Genomic DNA, 9959 nt, shown 5'->3' with positions numbered 1-9959 from the left:
ACCACTCCCCAAGGTCCCAAGGAGAGGTCACAGAGTCCACACCCAGAGCCCCCCAGGGCTGACAGCTAGAAGCAGCAGGGACAGGGACAGTGTCTCCCCGGGCCCATTGCTCTCCTGGCACCCGTCCCCCTGCCAGCCCTGGTAGCAGTGACAGATGAAGTCTCTGCCCAGGGCCTCCCGCTGCCTGGGGCCCAGTTGGCCTCGAATAGAAGCCTGGGTGTGATTGGCTGCTGTGGCCACGTGGATCTGGAAGGTGCTGGGCTCCAGGTGCAGGTAGGTGGGCGAATCCGGGACCCGGCGGCGACAGCGGCCGTGCCCGTTGCACTGGGTCCTGCTGCAGAGGGCAGCTGCCGTGGTCACGTTCAGCACATAAGGGCCCAGCCTGCTCAGCAGGTAATGGTGCATCTTCAGGCAGGTACTCTGTGGTGGGAGAACAGGACTAAATGGGGAGAAGGGGCAGTGACCCTCTTTGGACCAGCCTGTCCCCTCCCTGCCCCCCTATCGGAGGCAGTGTCTGAGCTAGAAGGGTATTTGGGACACCATTTCTTCCAAACCCCTCTTTTTACAAATGGGGAAACCGAGGCCCCAAAAAGTAAAGAAACTCATCTAAGGTAACACAGTAGGTTAGAAGCAGAGCCGGAATTTCAATACAGATTCTGAATGGCTAGTCCAGGGCTCTCTCCACTAAACTGTGAGACACTTCCTGTAGTTGAAACCACCAAGCAAAGGGCCCTCCCTTAGTCACCCACAGCTTTGACTGGGGAGTTTTGCTTTGTCTAACCTCCATGATCTGGTCTAGGAAGGAGGAGGTGGCTAGAAGCTCTACAACTCCCATGGGGAAGGGGAGTGGTGAAGATCTTGGGAGCTGATGGGGGAAGGGTTCCGTCTCTTGATCTATTTCTGCTTTGGACCGACCGCCTCTAGCTTCTGCTCCCCTCCCCCTATTCTGTGTCAGCTGCCACCCATCCCCTCAAAGCCTGGTATTTGGGGGCGGGGTCTGTAGCTGCGAGTTGTCCCATCCTGCTTAGGCTCCGCCCCAGCCTCTCTGCTTACCTGGTTCCTGGCATAGTCTGCCTCCCCCCAGAGCACCACGCCCTGGGCCCCCATGGCAGCCGCTTGACCGATGGTGTGCTCCAGGTCAACCTGGGTGTTGGGGAAGAAGGGAAAACACAGTTCTATGCATTTCTCAGCCCCAGGCCAAGGCTGCTCCTGCCCCAGCCCTTGTCTGAGCTCCTTTGTCCCTGTCTCAGGCCTCACTCTGATCCAGCTGCCTCATTCCTTATCTCTGTGGCAGTCCCAACCTTGACCCAGCCCCAAGCCCTGCTCCTCGAGTGGCCCAATGCCAGGATGACCAGAAGCTGGGCAGGGTGGGGCCACTGCTGTGCCCAAAAAGGCTGAGAGAGTCCTTTTGGGGACCAGAATGGGGAATTTCTGGGAGTGTGAAGTAAGGATCTGGGCTGGCTGAAGCTCCATGGGAATGTTCTGGACCTAGAAATACCCTCTGGGGAGGCGAGGCTGGGAGACCTGAGAATGCTCTGTGTGCAGCGCAGGGCCAGCAGCACACCTTCCCTCCGTACATCAAGTCCAGCTAGTCCAGGGGCCTCACTCATCCACCAACACCTCGGTCCAACTGCCAGGAGCACAATTTCATTTCTGAACCCCCAACGGAGTGCCCAAGGCCACGCACACTGGAGGTCCTGAATGAGTGCTTGTGGGAGGAAACCTGTCACAGGAATCAGAGCTTCGAGGCCCTGAAAAGCCATCTCATTCAGACCTTCCTGCAGATGAGCCAACTAGGACTGGGAGGGAGGGAGGGAGGGAGGAGAGAGGGAGGGAAGGAAGGAGGGGAAAAGTGAAGGATGGAGGGGAGGAAGGAAAAAAGGGAAGTGAGGGAGGAAGAAAGGAGGGAGGGAAGGAAGGAGGGAGAGAAGGAAGGAGGGAGGGAAGGAAGAGAGGGAGGGAAGGAAGAGAGGAAAGAAAGAAGGAGGAAGGGAAAGAAGGAAGGGAGGGAGGGAAGAAGGGAAGGAAGGAAGGAAAGAGGGAGGGAAAGAAGGGAGGGAGGTAAGGAGGGAGGAAGGAAACAAACATTTACCAGACACTTACTATGTGCCAGGCATTGTGCTAAGGGCTTCACAAATATCTCATTTGATCCTCACAGCAACCCTGGGAAGTAGGGGCTATTATCTTAGTTGAGGAAACTGAGTCAGACAGAGGTCAGATGATTTGCCCTGGGTCACACAGCTAGTAAATAAATGTCTGAGGCCAGATTTGAATTCGGGTCTTCAGGATTTCCTTATGCCACCTAGCTGCCTCAGGGAAGTGACAAGCCCAAATTCCTGTAGCTAGTAAGTAGCAGAAGAGGAACTTGAACCCAGGTCCTCCGGCTCCAAGTCCAAGGCTCTTGCTACTGTACCAGCGGGGCTCAGCTCTCCCACCTGCCCCTTGCTCTCCCTTGCCCAGTCTCAGTCTCTCATAGATGTTCAGTTACACCCACACCTACGGTCACTTGGGCTTCTGGGATAGTCCCACCACCTTTGAGGGAGCGGGTTCCAGTCTAGCTCCCCACCTGTGCCAGCTCCTTCAGGGTATAGGAGTAGAAGGGTCGGGCGTAGACAAAGACGGGCAGTGAGTAGCGGGTGGAGGAGGGCAGCTCGGCCACCCTCAGGGCCTCCCACACTTTGGCCCTCACAAAGCGCTCCCCCTGGGCCGAGCCCCGGAGCACCTCCTCCAGGTAGATGGAGGGGTACAGAGCCCGGCTCTGCTCCCAGAGCCAGAGCAGGGCATCATTGCGCTGCCGTTCGATGCCTGGACAGTGCCCCGTGAAGTTTTCAAAGTCCTCCCAATAATGGTAGTTGTAGCAGTCGGGGAAGAGGTAGAAGCCCCACCACCCCCCTGGTCTCCGTGCCCGTGCCAGGCGCAGTGTCTCAGACATGAAGCGGGCGGCTGCTGTCTCAAACTCCCACTGGGCTTGCAGCTCCACCCGACCCTGGGGCCAGGTGGGGTAGCGCTGGCGCACCAGATGAGTGGACATGGTGCGGTAGACCCCCTTCTTGTCCCAATTCCGGACCCAGAGCGGGCGCCAGGTCTCCCAGTCAATGACAGAGAGACCGGAGAAGGTCCGGGAGGGGATGGCCGCCTCCAGGTCTCGCTCCATGGCGTCCAGGTGGGCACGGAGGCTGGCATTCTGTGGGCAGCCGCCATGCACCGGCAGAGGCACTGGAGCTGGGGCCGCCCGGTAGTGTGGGTACAACCCCAGCTGATGCTGGTAGAAGATGGTGATGTTGCCGCCAGCAAAGACCTCCTGGTCGTTGGTCACCACGCCAAAGGGCTCCAGGGGCAGGGGCAGACCGAAGGCCGTTCGGCAGCGGGAGGTGGGGGCGTTCCACACCACCAGGAAGGGCCGGTTCTGCAGAACTGGCGACGGTGACGGCTTCAGGGTGCGGGGGTCCATGGGGCTGGCTGAAAGGAACAGCAGCAGCAGGAAAAGATGGAAGCCGAGGCTCAGAGGCCCGGGCTGGCCTCCGCAGCAGGGAGCCAAGGGCCTGGAAAGGCAGAGAGCATCCCCATGAGACAAAACCCCCACCGGATTCTTCCTCTGCCTCCAGGCTCTCATCCTGACCCTCGTGGCCCGGGTCAGGGTCAGAGGGCACTCCTGTCAGGGCCGTTTGGGGAGATACAAGCTGAGGATGGGAAGGAACCAGGACACAAACCTCCATCCAGACCCACCTCGTCTCTCCTCCCTGGGTTGATGGGGCCTTGGCCCCAGCACTACTCTAGACCTTTGCCATTCAGGACTCTTGGCTGGGAGAAAGTGGGGGAGACTCCATCTCTCAGAGGAAAAAGATGGTAACAGAAGCAGTGGGGACCCCAAACCTCTCTCATCAGCCTTGCTGGACACCTCCCAACTCCCCCAGTCTGCTTCTATGGCTAAGAGATAGCATTCTGCCTGGCTCTCCCCACACATTCCCATCTCCTTGGCCTCAGGGAATCTGGTCCCACTCCACCAATCAGCTGCCCTTTCTACACCTCTCTCCTCTCTCCCCGCCCCCCAATCACCTCATTTTCCAGGAAAACACCACCAGCCCCTTCTGATGCTGGACCTCCAAGGTGGGCATTAGTTAGAGAAGGGTAACCATGACAACCACCATCTTCCCAAAGCCCCTAACACCCCACACCCCTCCCACCCCCGCAACCTGTGCAGGAATGTAGGTCATGCTGAGAGCGGAAGGGGCGGGCGCCTGTGTGTCTGATAGGGTCATCCCTGCACTGTACCCCGTAAATTCTCTGCTCCCCTGCCCTCCACTCCCACTGCGACCATCTCTGTGAGTGCGAGAAGCAGCAAACCTGAGAGTCTGGGGGAGTCACAGCTGAGTGAAGTGGGGTTCAGGAACCAGGGTTCCAAACTTCCCTAAGACAGAAGGTGGGATGATACCCTCCTGCCACACCCTTTATAGAAGAGAGATGATCTCTGCCCCCCCCCCAACATGGTAAACCCTTTCTACTCTGGGGAGAACAGGCAGCTCAACCCTCCTATGCCTGGTCTCTGCCCTAGGAGCCCAGGAGCCCCGGGTAGGGAATGGGATGAGAAGAAAGAAGGGAGAAGAGACCAGTCCATCAATCAGCCAACAAGCACTCATTAAACTCCTTCAGTATATCAGTGTGCTGGCCTCTGGGGCTACAAAGACAGAAATGAATTGGTCCCTGTCCTCAAGGAGCTCCCAGGCTGCTAGGTGGCACAGTGCATAGAGCAAAGCTTCTTAAACCTTGGGTCATGACCCCTTATGGGGTCAAGTAACTCAAGTTGGGGGGGGTCACTAAAATTTGGCAATAGTAAAAGGTTATGTGTACCTGTTTTATATACCTATATACCCAGAGTCATGTAAAAATTTCTTGAGCAAAAAGGGGTCGTGAGTAGAAAAAGTTTAAGAAGCTCTGGCTTAGAGCATTGGGCCTGGAGTCAGGAAGGCTCCAGTTCAAATTCAGCTTTAGATACTAGCTGTGTGACCTTGGGTAAGTCATTTAACTTTTGTGTGCTTCTAAAATGGAGATAATAAAAGCAACTACATCCTCAGGGTCATTGTGAGGATCAAATGAGATAATATTTGTAAAAACGCTTAGTACAGTGCCTGACACATAGTAAGCGCTATATAAATACTAGCCATTATTATTATATATTCCATTTGGAGGAGGAGACAGGATATCTACAAAACGTAGGCAATTAACCTATATATGCTTACCACCTCAGGGAGGGGGGGAGGGGAGGGAGGGGGGGAAGGAAGGAAGGATAGAATTTGGAACTCAAAACTTTAAATAAAAAATGTTTATTATTATTTTAAAAATATCCAAAATAAATGCAAGGTAATTTGGTGGGGAAGGGCACCAGTAGCTGGGGGGGATCAAGAAAAGGTGGTGTGTAAGTTGAGTTTTGAAGAAAATTCAGGATTCTAAGAGTTGAAGGCATTGGGGGGTGTGAGAATGGGTAGTTGTCTCCTCTCAATGTGGATATAACAGTCAGTCATACTCCCCTGACCTGTTTGTAGGACAAAGGTCTCAGATCCCCTCCTCCCCCTCAGGTTAGCAAGGTCACATGGTTCAAGGAGCCCTGGTCTCAATTAGGTCCTCTCCAGAGTTGTGTCCATATAAGGAAGTATAAGGTCCATATAAGGGGTGGGAATACTGTGTTCTGATTAGCTAGTTTTTGAGCATAGAGTGTAACCCTTGAGTAATTGGACCATTGATGAAAAAGGGGAGGGTCCATTTGTGTTAGGGACTAGGGTATAAAACAGGGCCTGTGAGCCCCCTTTCTGGGCACCCACTAGCTGCACACTAGGGTGCCTCCTTCTTATGAGAAGAAAATAAAGCCTTTGTCACTTTGCTGCTGAGTTCCTGAGAATTATTGAGAAGAGGATGGATTTTTCCCTCACAGGGGGGCAGTAAATGGCTGGTGCAAAAGGGAGAAGGACTTCTGTGTGTGAGGAATAGTAAAAATACATACATACATAAATTAATTAATTTTTTAAAAAAGGCCAATCTGGGTGGACCTCAGAGTTTGGGAAGGGGAATAATGGATCTGGAAAGGGAGGCTGAGGCCAGGTTCCAAACCTAGTTTTCTATTTCTTTACAAAGGCAAGATGGGGTGGCTAGGTGGCACAGTGGATAAAGCACCGGCCCTGGATTCAGGAGTACCTGAGTTCAAATCCGGCTTCAGACACTTGACATTTACTAGCTGTGTGACCCTGGGCAAGTCACTTAACCCCCATTGCCCTGCGAAAAACAAAAAACAAAAAACCAAAGGCAAGATGGAGGCATCAGAGTATACTGATTGTGCAGTGACGTGTCAGGTCATTGGGTAAATTACTCTAGCAGTTGTGTGGAGGAAGAACTTGGATGGAGAGAGATCTGAGGCACCCAGACCAGTGAGGAGGCTGTCAGGATAAGAGGTGACTGAAAGAAGGTGGTGACTGGTGGCTAGTGTGAAGGGGCTATATTTGAGAGATGTCATGGAGGTTAAGAAGGGCAAGGTCTGGTAACACCAAAGAGGAATGGGGAAGACCTAAATCTGTCCCTATTTCAGACTTCCTCGAAGTGTGACCTTGAACAACTTCTCTTGGCCTCAGTTTCCTCCTATGTAAAATGGAGACAATGGTACGCACTTCCCAGAGAGGTGGTAAAGATTGGATGAGACAATATGTAAAAATACATTTTCAACTTTAGAGGGCTAACTAGATGTTTGCTTCTGCTGCTACTGCTGTCTGTGGGCAGACGTAGAAGGAAGAGTCCAGAATTGCAGCTGGGCTTGGGTTATATTTCCCTTAAAGGGTGCAGTTTCCACAGAAATAAGGAAGTTGCAAAGGAGGAGTGGGTTTAGGAGGAAATATTGTGAGTTTGTTCTCAGTATGTTGAGTTTAAGATGCTTATGGGACATTCATTGGAAATGACAGCAGCGGGTAATGGGGTACTGGAGCTCAGGAATGAGACTGGAGCTGGGAGACATCGGCAGAGAGAAAATAATAAATCCAATGGAATAGAAGGAAAATGGTGAGATCTCTAAAGTGGAGAGTCAAGCGAGATGAGAGGCTAGGGGAGAGCCTTAGAGCACATCCACAAGTAGAAGTCGTGATATGAAAGATAAATCAGCAAAGGGATGTTGTGGAGGTTAATCAGACAATCAGAGAGGTCTTGTTGTTGTTCGGTCATTTCAGACTCTTCATGACCCCATTTTTTGTTTTTTGTTTTTTATTTTTTGAGGGGGGCAGAGATATTGGAGTGGCTTGCCATTTACTTCTCCAGCTCATTTTACAGATGTGGAAACTGAGGCAAACAGGGTGAAGTGACTTGCCCAGGGTCATACAGATAGTAAGTGCCTGAACCTGGATTTGAACTCAGGGAGATGAGTCTTCCTGACTCCAGGCCTGGCGCTCTAGTCACTGCAGCACCACCTAGCTGCCCTGCCAAATAGGTGGGAGGAGAATTAAGAGAAAGTAGCATCATAAAAATCCAGAGAGAGAGTATCCAGAAGAAAGGGTTACTGTAAGAAAGAGTATCCGAAATGATAAATCTAGAGATAAGGACATCAGATCGGAAAAGGTGGTCAGCAGAGAGGTCAAGGAGAATGAGGACTGCGACTGACAAATCTGGCAAGTAGGAGATGGCTGGTAACTTTGGAGAGGGCAGTTTCAGTTGAGTGGTGAGGCTGGAGGCTAAATTGCAAAGGGCTGAGAAATGACTGAGAGACGTGAAGGCAGTGATTAGAGACACATTTTTCTACCATTTTGTCTGTGAAAAGTAGGAGACATGATAGCTTGAGGGGACAGGAGGGTCTAATGAGTTTGTTTTTTCTTTAAGGATGGGGGAGATGTGAATATTTGTAGGCAGTGAGGAAAGAACAACAGATAGGAGAGATTGGAGAGTATAGGTGGCCGTGTGTGTGTGTGTGTGTGTGTGTGTGTGTGTGTGTGATTAGCTGGAGAAAACAGGAAGAGATGGGATCAAGTGCTCATGTAGAGGGGTGTGTCTTGATGAGAAGGACAACCTTCTCATCAGAGAATGGGGTTAGGGAGGAGAGGAGGGGATGGTATCAGCAGGAATGGGGTGGGGATTGAGATGTAGATGAGGGAATAAAGCTATTTTTTCAATAAAGTATAAAAGGAGGTTCTCAGTTAAGTGGGCAAATTGGGTGGGTGATGTGGAAGGTTTGAGAAGAAACTAGGTTTGGAACAGCCTCTTTGGGCAATGGGATAGAGAATCTATTAGAGAGGAGCAGAAGTATTGCCTAGTCCTGGCAAGGGTCCTGGGGAGGGACCAGTTGAGATCAGATAACATGACTGTCATGGGCACAGTTAACTTGGCATCATAACTTCTAGCTTTGTTCAGCAGTCCATGAGTAGGAGCAGAGGGAGCAATGGGGGGAATGATCCAGGGATGGGGTTTGGCCATATGTGATGCTTGATAGGAAAAGGGAGGATGGGATTGGAGAGTACAGGACCATGGAGAGATTATCTGGTTAACTATACAGTTGGGATTGGGAAGGAAGGAAAATAGAGTCAGAGCCGGGATGTTGGCTTGTGGGGGACTGAGGGTCCTGGTAAGGCATGAAAAAGAGAGGGGGGTGGGTTGAGGCACAGGATAGAGAAGGGAGTATGAGGTAGAAGGAAAGGCTTGGACAACAAGGAAGAAAGGGTGAGACCAAAAGATGACTTGATCACCTCATGCTTTCTCCAAGGGAAGAGTCTTAAGGTAACAACTCAGTTCCCTAAAGATTCTGTGAACCCCAGACAAAGTCCACTTTTCTGGCCTCAAGTTTGTTCCTTGGTCTTGACTCTTTCCCCAGGACAGTGTGATCTCGAGGGTGTGCACACGTGTACACACGTGTATACACACACACACCCACACACCTAGAACTTAACATAATTTTAGGTTTACAAGATCTAGAGTTGAAAGAGCTCTCTGAAGCTATTTCTTTTTTTGTTTTTGTTTTTGTGGGGCAATGAGGGTTAAGTGACTTGCCCAGGGTCACACAGCTAGTAAGTGTCAAGTGTCTGAGGCAGGATTTGAACTCAGGTTCTCCTAAATCCAGGGCCCATGCTTTATCCACTGCACTCTCTGAAGCTATTTAGTCCAAAACTTCTTTTTTACGGATGAAGAAACTGAGACTCAAGAAGGTTGTGACTTGCCCAAGGTCCTGGGCATAGTATGAAAGGTGAGATTTGAACCCAATTCCTCTGGATCCAGAGCCTTCCCCTTCTCTCCACTGTACAACAATGCTTACTATCAGCAAAGATCTGTTGAACTGAATGCAATTGAGATGATAGACACACTCATAGACACATCCATCCACAAAGACCCTCACACACACACACAGAATCACAAATGCACACATCTTGCACACTCAGGCTCCCTCTCCCATCCTTCCCCACCCCACACCTTCCTCCTTACACATGCCTCCCCACTGGACGGGCTTATCTTGCCTTTCAGTGCCTGCTCCCTTATCTTATCCAAGGTTCAAGCTTCTTAGGGAGACAACTCTCCCCTTCCTTCCACCCCCACCCTCCTACCCCCAATTTCACCCTGTCCCTCCCCCTCTCAGTATGACCCGTTTCACTCCAGCCCTTGCCATCCTGAAGCCCAAACTGTTGTCCCAGAGCCTCCCCTTCCCCTCCCCAAAAAAACCCCAAAACAAAACAACCCCCAAACCCAGTTCTAGGGCTGCTGACCGTGCATGAGCTTCTCTTCACTGCCTTCTTGCAAGAGTTCCGAACCACCCCTTCTATTCCCACAGAGTCCTCATCCCCACAGGTGTCTCCTACCCTCACAGAGCGCCCTTCCTCACAGGCGAATGTGTTCCCATCCTCACAGGGACCTCCCCATTCCTCTAGGTATTCCCAGTCCTCAGAGCTGTCCCCAGTCCCTGAAGGTGTCCCCCATCCCCACGGGTTTCCTCCACACCCCATGCTCCTAGG

At 51.8% G+C, this 9959-nt stretch overlaps 1 protein-coding gene across 1 annotated transcript; it reads right to left on the bottom strand.

Annotated features, from left to right (window-relative positions):
* Window positions 1–27: 27 nt before the first annotated feature.
* On the bottom strand, window positions 28–9950 carry LOC122753535 (hyaluronidase-like). The gene is made up of 6 exons (XM_044000939.1): window positions 9694–9950; window positions 4194–4320; window positions 3584–3680; window positions 2567–3459; window positions 1054–1143; window positions 28–420 (listed from the first exon to the last, which is right to left on the bottom strand). Exons 1-6 carry the CDS (start codon window positions 9948–9950, stop codon window positions 28–30), a joined length of 1857 nt encoding a protein of 618 aa, XP_043856874.1.
* Window positions 9951–9959: the final 9 nt, after the last annotated feature.

This window comes from Dromiciops gliroides, chromosome 1 (genome assembly GCF_019393635.1).
Source record: "Dromiciops gliroides isolate mDroGli1 chromosome 1, mDroGli1.pri, whole genome shotgun sequence".
NCBI classification, from domain to species: domain Eukaryota; kingdom Metazoa; phylum Chordata; class Mammalia; order Microbiotheria; family Microbiotheriidae; genus Dromiciops; species Dromiciops gliroides.
This window is presented reverse-complemented; position numbering and strand designations above follow the sequence as displayed.